The 12342-nt window shown below is 39.9% G+C and overlaps 1 protein-coding gene across 15 annotated transcripts in view; it reads left to right on the top strand.

Moving 5' to 3' along the window:
- Positions 1 to 12342, top strand: part of RIMS1 (regulating synaptic membrane exocytosis 1) — a 548264-nt gene that overhangs the window by 284756 nt on the left and 251166 nt on the right. For all 15 annotated transcript variants that reach the window (XM_073569361.1, XM_073569354.1, XM_073569342.1 and 12 more), the window contains 2 exons: positions 4553 to 4678; positions 9872 to 9934. In XM_073569361.1, coding sequence (XP_073425462.1) covers positions 4553 to 4678; positions 9872 to 9934 — 189 coding nt within the window. The remainder of the gene's footprint in view (positions 1 to 4552; positions 4679 to 9871; positions 9935 to 12342) is intronic.

The following is a 12342-nucleotide window of genomic DNA, read 5'->3' as shown; positions in this document are numbered from 1 at the left end:
TTATCTCCTATCAATAGAATAGAAGATAAATTACTTATCACTCAGGTTTGACCACTGGGAACCCCAGCAATTCTGAGAACGAGGCTTTGCAGAGTTCCTGAGTAGAGCATGCTCATTTCGCACTCCATTTACAGTGGCATGTAAAAGTTTGGGCACCCCTGGTCAAAACTACTGTAATTGTTAACAGTTAAAGGGGTTGTCCACTACTAGGACTACTACTGCTAGGACAACCTCTTCTCATACCCCACACTTGGCCCTGATATATTAAAGCTTATACTCACCTCCCGTGCCGGCGTCATTCCTACGTTATCGGCATTCTCGGTGCTGGGGCTATCCTGCGGTTGTATGACAAGTGACCCCGTCGCCCAATCCCAATCAGCGCTGGCGTCTGTCTCTACCTTAGAACAAATTGAACATGAAGAGAAAGTCAGAAATTGTCTGCAGCTCAAACTTCCTCTTCATGTTCAATTTGAGCCCCAGGTAGAGCGAGTGCCAGCACCACGGGAACAGAGCATGCATGGGAGATATTAGCTTTTTTATTTTATCAGGGCCAAGCATAGGGAATGAGAAAGAGTTGTCCAAAATATTGTCATTTTTTACATTTTAAAAATTACATAAAGGAAAATGGGCTTATAGAGCTTATAGGTCATAGAAAGTTGAACAAAATGATACCCTTTAATGGTACTACTATTAAATTAATAGACATTAAAAACTTATTAAAACATATAAATTACATAAATTGATAGATATATATAATATATATATATATATATAAATATATATATATATATATATATATGTATATATATATTTATGTTTGACATTTCAAAAATTGCAAACATGAAAATGGGCCAGTGCAAAAGTTTGGGTATCCATCGAGATTTTTGTGTTTAGATAGCTTTGACCAAGGTATCAGACCTTAATTAGCCTGTTAGGCTTATAGCTTGTTCACTATTATCATTAGGAAAGACCAAGTGATGCAAATTTCCCAACTTTATAAAAACCCAGCCTCCTCTAACCTTGTGCAAAAAAACATTAGCCATTGGTTCTTCTAAGCAGCTGCTTAGCACTCTGAAAATAGTGGAGGCCCACAAAGCAGGAAAAGGCTATACAAAGATAACAAAGCCTTTATAAGTTACCCTTTCCTCAGTTTGAAATGTAACTAAGAAATGGCAGTTACCAGGAACAGTGGAGCTCAAGATAAAGTCTGGAAGACCAAGCAAAGTTTCAGTGATGACTGCCTGTAGGATTTCTAGAGAGGCAATCATAACCCCCGCTTGACTGCAAAAGACCTTTAGAAAGATTTAGCAGACTCTGAAGTTGTGTTCTACTGTTCAGACACCTACACAAATATGGCCTTCATGGAAAAGTCATCAGAAAGACCTCTCCCGTGTCCTCACCATATAATTAAGCGTCAGAAGTATGCAAAGAATGTCTAAACAAGTCTGATGCATTTTGGAAACAAGTCCTGTGGACCAATGAGGTTAAAATAGAACTCTTTGGCCACAATGATCAAAGGTATGTGGGGAGAAAAAAGGGCACAGATTTTCAGGAAAAGAACATCTCACCAACCATTAAGCATGCTTTGGGGTTGTGTTGCAGCCAATGACATGGGGAAGATTTCACGGGTAGAGGGAAGAATGGATTCAATGAAATTTTAACAAACTCTTGATGCAAATATAATACCATCTGTAAAAAAAGCTGATGTTGAAAAAAGGATGGCTTCTACAAATGGATAATGATCCTAAACACACATCAAAATCCACAATAGACTGCCTCAAAAGGCCCAAGCTGAAGGTTTTACAATGACCCTCACTGTCCTCTGATCTGAACATCATTGAAAATTTGTGCCTAGACCTCAAAATAGCAGTGCATGCAAGACAACCCAGGAACCTCACAGAACTGGAAGAAATTTCCAAGGAAGAATGGATGAAAATACCTCATGCAAGAATTGAAAGACTTGTGGCTGGCTAAGGAATGCGTTTACAACCTGTAAAACTTTCAAAAGGAGGTGCTGCTAGTTACTTAAACTTTTGCATCTGCCCACTTTCCTTTTTGTATTTTTTAAAATGTATAAGGTGAATTTTTTTCCCTAAAATACAAAAGAAAATGTGTCTTCTTTAACATTATCCTTTAAGAAATCATTTATATGCCAGCACTGATAAATCAAGCTTTGAAGCCACATGCCAATTAGCTTGGAAGTGAATTGGTGGGTGTCGGTGTACCGCAATTGCGCTTTTAGCATGTGGCTTTAAAGCTTGATTTATCAGCGCTGGCATATCAGATTCATGTAAGATAGGTATCATTGTTGTACTAGCTGTATTCATTTGTAGCTGGATTCATTTGTAAAATCATGCAGACAAGTTCCCTTTTATAAATCAACTATATACTATTCTGTCAATAATAAAATTTTGTAGAACCTTGTTTTATCATGGGTTTCAGTGGTCTCTCGAAACATGTGTTTCCAATTGTTTTAAGTGTTGGTATTTAAATGACAATTTTGCATTTAAAAATTAGGGTGAAATAATTGTGAGCTTAAGGCCACGTTCATACGTTCAGTATTTCTTCAGTATTTTACATCAGTATTTATAAGCCCAAACCAGGAGTGGAATAATCAGAGGAAAAGTATAGAAACACGTCACCACTTCTGTATCTTTCACCCACTCCTGGTTTTGGCTTACAAATACTGATGCAAAATACTGAACATGTGAACATGGCCTTACAAAACTCCCAACACCCAGTCTGTCAAGATAGCTTTCAAGACAGGCAGGAAGATTTACTCCAGTAAGAGCTGATCTACAGTATCTGTGAACAACTACTACATATAGCAGAGCTGGGCTGTGCTGGCTGCATTCTCTGCTTTTTACAGTCATCTGCTGAAAAAAAAACACCTGATCGATGGGTTGTCTGGCCTAAGGATACGTCATCAAAGCTTGGAAAACTCTTTCATGTACCCCAACTGCTGTATTTAACATTAGCATGTAGTATGTACAGTATAGTGTGTATAGTATGGATTGCCTACATTTGAGAATATGTGGTTTTATCTTAAAGTTGTGTTTTGGAGTGGCTGTTTAATACAAAATGGCTGTAATTTCTATAGTAATTCAGTGTATATGGGTGCAGGTATACACCTGCATAGAATTACAGACATGTATAGTGCGGTAAATGATTGAAAGCCACTACCCATGGCCGGATTAGGACAGAATCCTCATCTTAATCTGCAGACTTCTATTTGATTCTTTGTTCCATGCAGGAAGTCTTGCAGACTAAGGCTGAATCTTTTTTTCTTTATTTTATTTTTAGCTTTGAGTCTTCATTATGGGCAGAATATAACAGGAAGAGAAGATATAAGATGATGATAATGAGAAAAATTATTCTGGGTTTAGAAATGTCGACCAAGGCCATTAGATGACCGCCGATCGGCTACATGCAGTTTAATCGGCAGTGTATTGGCTTGTTTAGTTAGGTCGACCATGGTAACTTGAGCTTTCAGTGCATATAGAATATAATTTTGTCAGTAGCACATCACCTTCTCACACAATGAATGAACGTTTTGCTCAAACTCCCGGGGTGGTTTCTGGTCTGTTTATACCTCTTGATAGTTAGGAACAAACTTTACAAGAAACGCTCGTTGCACGATCTACCCGTCTACTACCAGCAACAGAATTGCAAAATCTGTTCTCTTGCTACCATTTCAGTTTGATAAAAATTGCCTGGAATGTAGGTAGATGAGCCCATCAGCAATGCAAGTATGTAGTGCTGGCTCCTACATATTGTATGGTAGATGAAGGGCTCGTGGATGAGCTGTGCACGTGACTGGTTTTGTGTATACCATAAAATTCGAAAATAACCACATACATTACTGTCACATCAGATAGATGCTCGATAAAGAAACAGATCAGGATTACATTCAGCCTCATATAACTGTCTTAAGAGAATTACTAAACTAATCTTATTGTCAAGCTGCTAGTAAAATAGTTCTAGTGGGCACTAGAAGAGTTGAGAGAACTACATTTATATAAAAGGGTAGCCTGAAACTTTCTCCAAAATGGAGCTACTCTGCCCCTGTCCCATCCATTGTTCACCTCTATGGGAGTTAACTGATCATGTCTTTCATTGAATTGAATGGAGCAAGCCAAACACATGTGGTCGCTTTGCATTAATTTGTCACATAGATGCACGATCTTACTAGGCAGGATTCGGGTTAAGAGACTCTCATTTTGGAATACTTATTTAAAAATGATGTTGCCACTAACACAAACCACATTGGTCAAAATTGAAGAAATACGATTGTAATATTTACTCCAATGATAGCAAACAGATCTTGAAAAGGTAAGAAATTGAAACCTAAATGGCTAGAGATTTTATTATAGCATTTGTTACTGAGGATAAAAAAATGTATCTAATGCTAACATACAGCAAAGTGTTTGCACAAGACACTATTCATGTCCTCTTTTTCACTAATTTAATGTTGACTACATATACTGTCAATGTATATTTAATTTTTTTAAAATGGACATTACTGGTTTGTCTTTTTTGTGCAACCACACAGGAGCTTGGATGAAATTCATCAAATGAGACGATCACGCTCTCCAACAAGACACCATGATGCCTCCCGCAGTCCAGTTATTCATAGGTCCAGGAACTCGGACAGTCAGTATTTGTCGGATCAAGAAAAGTAAGTTGATGTGATTTTAACTTAAAAGTTAGCCTTAATTGCTTAATTGTGGTCTTTTCCAATGTGTGACATGTACTTGATCTGTAGTAAAGTGTGCTGTGGCTGTGCAGTGACAGTGTCAGTTTCCTAGTGATTACATCAGTGCTATGAAGGACGGGCTTATCACCCAACCATCTTCAGAACAGGGGCCATAGTGCAAGTATAAATCTGTCAAAAATCCAAAGAAAAATCTATATGTGCTCAATAAAATCAGTATTTTGCCTTATTAGTATCATAGACAACATGAATATGGAGTACACATTACATAAACGTTCTCTTGACTCCATTTTCCCAAATATTTTTTCATTTTGTTATTAAAAGGACCTTTCACCAAATTTTTCATGTTGAACTGTATACAGGATGTAATAGTAGCTGCTGAGCTGAGTAAACTTTAAAAAATGTCTCTCCATTGCAAAGAAATAAGCATATTAGCAATAAATGTATTTTGCACCTAAGCTGTCCATTTTTTAAGTCCAAACTAGCACTACCAAAGAGATTTAATTTGGGGGAGTGTTCTTCTTTCTCCTGTATTATGTTGCCCACTTTTAAGCAGGCAGCAACACACTAGAGAAAGAACACGCTCCCACCATAGCTTAGAGCAGACCCCTCACTGTGTAACATGTAATCACACTTACAGTGGGTACGGAAAGTATTCAGACCCCTTTACTTTTTTCACTCTTTGTTTCATTGCAGCCATTTGGTAAATTCAAAAAAGTTCATTTTTTTTTTTCATTAATGTACACTCTACACCCCATCTTGACTGAAAAAAAACAAATGTAGAAATGTTTGCTAGTTTATTGAAAAAGAAAAACTGAAATATCACATGGTCATAAGTATTCAGACCCTTTGTTTGGTATTGAGTAGAAGCACCCTTCTGAGCTAGTACAGCCATGAATCTTCTTGGGAATGATGCAATAAATTTTTCACACCTGGATTTGGGGATCTTCTGCCATTCTTCCTTGCAGATCCTCTCCAATTCCATCAGGTTGGATGGTGAACGTTGGTTGACAGCTGTTGTGAACACGTTTGACCTGGCTTCTGAGTTTGGGCTCCCTCTGCTGGTTGCTACTGGTAATGGAGCTAGTCTGGCTGACAGAAGTCAATTACCTGAGGAAGATTATTGGAGGTCAGGTGTTACAGACTGGAGAGATTTAAGTGAGCAACCTTCCCTCAGTTTTTGCCGGTGGTATGGTTTTCTTCCTGAGCATTTTGGAAGACTGCTTGCCTCCTGCATCTTTCAGATAAGTTATTTGTCTGCTTGAATCTTTTTGCATTTGATCCACTGTTTGCTTTTCTCTGATTTCTGCTTTGCTGGTGTGAGTTCAGCCTTGTTCCCTGCTGGGACCTATGCTGGACTCTGTTCCATATGCCACAGCTCATGTCAGTCTTTTCAGTATTTCTTACCCCCTGTTATATCAGTATCTTTTGTTTTACATCCGGTTCACACCAGAGTTCTGATTTAGTGGGGGAGAGGTCGTGTGGCCTCAGTATTTTTGCATATCAGACGTGTTGGATTTTTTCTTAGGGTTTTTTGCGCGATTGCAGACAGTATCCTTTCCTGTCCTGTTCTATCTAGACAGTTTGGGCCCCATCATTTGCTTACCCTATTTTCTGCCTGTGTTTTGTGCCTCATCTTGTCTCACCGGCAATATATGTTCGGGGGCTATTTGTTCCTTTGGGGTTCTACACCGGGGCATTTTAGCTTTTTCCTTTCTCTCTTTAGGCTTAGTTAATTCTTTGGCTGTGCCGAGGTGTCTAGGGCATCGTAGGTACGTCCCACTCCTAATTCTAGTTGTGTTGTCAGTTTAGGGGTCTGCAATCCGCTAAGTTACCAACTTCTCTGGTTATCTGGTTGCCCAGCCTGTTCCCCTGCTATCCTTCTCGATTAACTAATCATAACAGACAGCCATTTTCATGTCTCTCCAGAGATGCTCAATTGGGTTAAGTCAGGGCTCCTCCTGGGTCAGTCAAGAATGGTCACACAGTTGTTCTGAAGCCACTCCTTTGGTGAAGGTGAACATTTGGTCAAGTCTGAGGTCCAGAGCACTCTGGAAGAGGTTTTCATCCAGGATATCTCTGTACTTGGCCGTATTCATGTTTCCTTCAGTTGCAACCAGTCGTCCTGTCCCTGCAGCTGGAAAAACACCCCCATAGCATGATGCTGCCACCACCATGTTTCACTGTTGGGATTGTATTGGTCAGGTGACGAGCAGTGCCTGGTTTTCTCCACACATACCGCTTAGAATTATCACCAAAAAGTTCTATCTTCGTCTCATCAGACCAGAGAATCTTATTTCTCATAGTCTGGGAGTCCATCATGTGTTTTTTAGCAAACTCTATGCAGGCTTTCATTTGTCTTGCACTGAGGAGAGGCTTCTGTCGGGCCACTCTGTCATAAAGGCCTGACTGGTGGAAGACTGCAGTAATAGTTGACTTTGTGGAACTTTCTCCCATCTCCCTACTACATCTGTGGGTTTCAGCCACAGTTATCTTGGGGTTCTTCTTTACCTCTCTGTCTCTCACCAAGACTCTTCTGCCACGATTGCTCAGTTTGGCTGGACGGCCAGGTCTAGGAAGACTTCTGGTGGTCCCAAGCTTCTTCCATTTTTTAGGATTATGGAGGCCACTGTTCTCTTAGGAACCTTGAGTACTGCAGAAATTCTTTTGTAACCTTGACCAGATGTGTGCCTTGCCACAGTTCTGTCTCTGAGCTCCATGGCCAGATGATTTGACCTAATGATTCTCATTTGGTCTGACATGCACTGTGAGCTGTGAGGTCTTGTACAGACAGGTGTGCGCCTTTACAAATCAAGTCCTATCAGCTTAATTAACACAGCTGGACTCCAATGAAGAAGTATAAACATCTCAAGGAGGATCACAAGGAAATGGACAGCATGTTACGTAAATATGAGTGTCTGAGGAAAGGGTCTGAATACTTATAACCATGTGATATTTCAGTTTTTCTTTTTTTAATAAATTTGCAAAAATTTCTACATTTCTGTTTTTTTTCAGTCAAAATGTGGTGCAGAGTGTACATTAATGAGAAAAAATAGAACTTTTTTGAATTTACCAAATGGCTGCAATGAAACAAACAGTGGAAAACTTAAAGGGGTCTGAATACTTTCCGTACCCACTGTATGACAGTCATGCTCAAGTAATTTGTTAGAGTTGGTAAGATCAGAGCTGTTATTATGTTTCATACAGAAGTAACCTTCCTGTTCTGGACTACTCCTGTGTCATGAGGAGAACATAATTTTACCTCTATAGAAGTCACTAGTGCGACCACACTTAGAATACTGTGTACAGTTCTGGTCTCCGGTGTATAAGAAAGACCTAGCTGAACTGGAGCGGGTGCAGAGAAGAGCGACCAAGGTTATTAGAGAACTTGGGGGAGCTGCAATACCAAGACAGGTTATTACACCTGGGGTTATTTAGTTTGGAAAAACGAAGGCTAAGGCTGGTTTCACATTAGCGCTTTTTAAGTGCACGCACGGCTGGGGTAGCTCCGCCCCCGAGCCGGCTCTCTGCCCGGCGTGCCCGCCCCTTGCTTGTAGCGCCGCCTCCTAGCGCACAGCGGCGCCTGCGATTGGCGCACCCTATCTTTAGCATAGGGTGCGCAGATCGTGCGCAGGCCGTGCGCTAGTTGCGCTTTGACCTGCGCTGCGCACTTTTGACGGTGTGCCGTGCGCGCCAAAATCAAACTTTTCGGATTTTGGCGCGCACGGCGCACCGTCAAAAGTGCGCAGCGCAGGTCAAAGCGCAACTAGCGCACGGCCTGCGCACGATCTGCGCACCCTATGCTAAAGATAGGGTGCGCCGATCGCAGGCGCCGCTGTGTGCTAGGAGGCGGCGCTACAAGCAAGGGGCGGGCATGCCGGGCAGAGAGCCGGCTCGGGGGCGGAGCTACCCCCGTCCGTGCGTGCGCTTAAAAAGCGCTAATGTGAAACCAGCCTTAGGGGTGATCTTATTATAATGTATAAATGTATGAGGGGACAGTACAAAGACCTTTCTAATGATCTTTATACTCTTAGACCTGTGACAGGGACAGGGGGGCATCCTCTACGTCTGAAGGAAAGAAGGTTTAATCATAATCACAGAGGTGGATTCTTTACTGTAAGAGTGGTGAGACTATGTAACTCTCTGCCGTATGATGTTGTAATGAGTGATTAACTACTAAAATTTAAGAAGGGACTGGAAGCCTTTCTTGAAAAGTATAATGTTACAGGGTATATATATACTAGATTTCTTTATAAGGCGTTGATCCAGGGAACAAGTTTGATTACCGTATGTGGAGTTGGGAAGGAATTTTTTTCCCCAATGTGGAGCTTAGTGTTTGTCGCATGGATTTTTTGCCTTCCTCTGGATCAACATGTTAGGCTATGGGTTGAACTAGATGGACTTAAAGTCTCCCTTCAACCTTAAATACTGTGTTACTATGGAAATATAATGGAACCCTACTTTGATTCCACTGCAGAGTGATTATAAGTTGAGCATAACAGATATAAGTGAGGCATCTCTTGACAGGCATTGTGGGGAGAGGAGCAGTACAACAAAGGTGATAATGCTAGAAGAGGAAGAGAGATGATAGAAGGGTTTGTAAAATTACACAGCTAAACTAAATTGGACTGCCACTCCCTCACACTGACTCATGCAGGAGGTTAGACTTGGAAATTAGGCTGTATATTTATATCTCATACAGTAAGAAATCTGTTCAAAGCTATTGTGAAGGAAGGTGTGTTCTTTTTCCACTGTGTGTTGCTCCTGCCTGCTTATGATTGGTCATCCTCATACAAGGTGAGGAAGTACACACCCACCAGTGAAAATTATCTGATAACACTCACTAAACAAATGTTAGCTTATTTGGTGCCAAACAGTACGATTGCTAATATCTCCACAAGAGAGATACTAAACTAAAAAAAAATTAAAAAAAGACAATAGAAAGTTTTATTTTGATTAGCAGCCACAATAACATCATGTCTCCTGTTCAAAATGAAAAAAATTGTGAAAGGTCCTCTCTAAGTGATTTTCTAGTCTTTAGAAAGTTTCGATTGTCTCAATTCAGTCTAATTAATAGAAAAGTCTACTAGATGTAAATGCTGAAATAAAATGTTATGTCCATTCTTGTGCATTACTTGATTGTTTCTTTTTTTCCAGTGAACTTCTTTTGTTGCCCAGAGCAAAACGTGGGCGAAGTGCTGAGTGCCTACATACTATCAGGTACCACACCTTCTTAAGCATTTCTTAAATTATGTGAATTGAGAGCTTGATCTAAATATGATATTTGAGTTGTATAATAGATGTGCATACATTAAGAAAGCAATTGAGATTTTCATTCAAATATGGTATTTGATAATGTGGCTGAAATGATGAGTCCATAGCAGTACCGTTAGTCAGAATTAAAGGCTTCTGTAAAACTGACTGTGAACCCCTCTGTGTTAAGTGTTCCTCATGGCTTCTCCCTGCCTGCTCAGGTAGACATATTGGGAGATACCTATGAAGTCAATCTGAGTGGACAGGGCGAGGCCAGTAGGAATGGGCCTCTTGGATTAGTTTGCCTTGTTCCTCTTTGCGCTTTCACCTTGTCTGTGACCAATACGTTTCAGAGTAACACGTACACGCTTGTAATAAGGGTGACAGTCTCTGACTCATGCTACTCGTGGTATGGGCAGCATGAATACTACCACAGGTTCCTTTTAGCTCATCTGACTCATGTTAAGAGATTGAAAAATTACTAATAATCTGACTGCATTTGCCAGGATTTAATCACTTGAACAAATAAACCAGAAGTAAGGTATCGTACAGAAAGGCCTCAAATTTATTGATCTGTGTAGAAATATGGTAAGACAAATAGGTGGGAAACCTGATCAACCACCTAATTAATAGTATACATACATTAGTATTCTGCATCTGAAACCATAGCATATAATGGCCCGATTCTTTAACGTGTCAATGTAGAATTAAGCAGAATTATAGCATAAAGTTGCTTCTTCTATAAAAACCTTAAAAAGTTGCAAAATGTTTGCACAAATTGGAATTTTGCAAATTTTCACGCCCGTCTTGGCCAGCTTCGCCTAAATGGGGCGTGGACAGGGTGGCCTATCTAATTCATGAAAATGTACGCCATTATAGTTGCTTAAATTATGATTGAATGTTTCTCCAGTCTCTGGCACACGGCACTTGTAAGATGCGGCATGTGCCTCTTAATGATTTAGGCACATCTAACTCCTGCTCGTCCATCATTAAGACTGACAGATTTAATAACAAAGTAAAACACAAGTAACTTTGTTTCTATAACAAAGTTACTTGTGTTTTATTGTACAAGACTTGACAGAATGCAGACGGAGTGATTCTGAGGCTTGTGAAACATATTGCTCACATATACAGTACATTGGTAAATACTGGGATTACCTTTTTATGTATCATTTTTAGGCTGCAGCCATGCAGTCGATTTTTTTTTTTTTTACCAGACAGCATATGGACCCAATGAGTTAAATTAATCCGAAAATGAGATTCGTAAAACTCAGAGCATGTCCTGATCTTATCCGACTTTGATAATCAGAATAGGAAAATAGTACCTGGGTCTGATTGACGTAAATTAGAAAAACAAGCCGCTCAGGAACACTTCACATGGTTGTGTGAATGCAGCCTTATGTCTATGTGTATTCCATGTTGCAGAAATACATATTGTAGATGTAGTAAAAAGAACATAAATTTATATGGTTAGTTTTTGGACCCCATAAATAGTTTTCATCACTCTGTAATGTGATGGTGAATTAATGGATTTCCTACTTATTTTGCATTGTTGTTAGAAATCGACAGCCTGTCCTCAAATCCACAGAACTGATTTCTAAAACCTACATTCACATACACTGTACTGTACGTTGTGGCATAATCCAAATCAATTGTCCACAGCAGATAAGCCAGTTCTGTATATAGACTTTACATGCTTTTACCATACACATAAAAGCAAAGTTGGCTAAACCTGGTAAGTTTGTCATTACTGGCTATTTATTGTATGTGTATAGGGTCCTTCCTACTCTCCGTCAACAGGGGACATGTATGATCGGACATGTTGGTTTTCAACATGCCTAATTCTTTGTCCTTCTACAATATAATAAGAGATGTCTGGCAGCAATTTACTCCCCTCTCTTCAAACAAAACACATGCTTGCTCTGCAGGTCTGAGCATGCGTGTATAAGCGGGTGTAAGGAGGAATAGCTGTCAGATGAACAGGCTTTTGGCTGACATCTATTGAAAGTTTATGGCCAGGTACATTTACTTCTTGGTGCTCAATATCGGCTTAGAACCTATGATATTTTCAGCCAAAAAAATAAATTTCATATTGTTTGATCTGTATTGAATTGGGCTCAGATCTCGCCCTATCTATGTGTTATTAGTGGGGTAAGCAATTAGAGTTCAAAAATGTAGGTTTCGTCAAATTTTTTAGAGCTTTTGGTGATATTCACAATAATATGATCACACTTAGCCAAGTAAAGACCACATCCTAATCAGCAGTGTCCAAAGCTGCCATGCCTCCGGACTATCCATTTATTGCTGTCCCAGATGTCAGATAACAAAGTGCTATCTCTATATCATTAGAGGGGTGGGCCACTTTATCTAATATT

Source organism: Dendrobates tinctorius, unplaced genomic scaffold (assembly GCF_039654945.1).
Source record: "Dendrobates tinctorius isolate UK_male_01 unplaced genomic scaffold, ASM3965494v1 ptg000024l, whole genome shotgun sequence".
Classification (NCBI taxonomy): Eukaryota; Metazoa; Chordata; class Amphibia; order Anura; family Dendrobatidae; genus Dendrobates; species Dendrobates tinctorius.
Note: the sequence above shows the minus strand (reverse complement) of the source record. Positions and strands in the feature narration are given on the sequence as shown.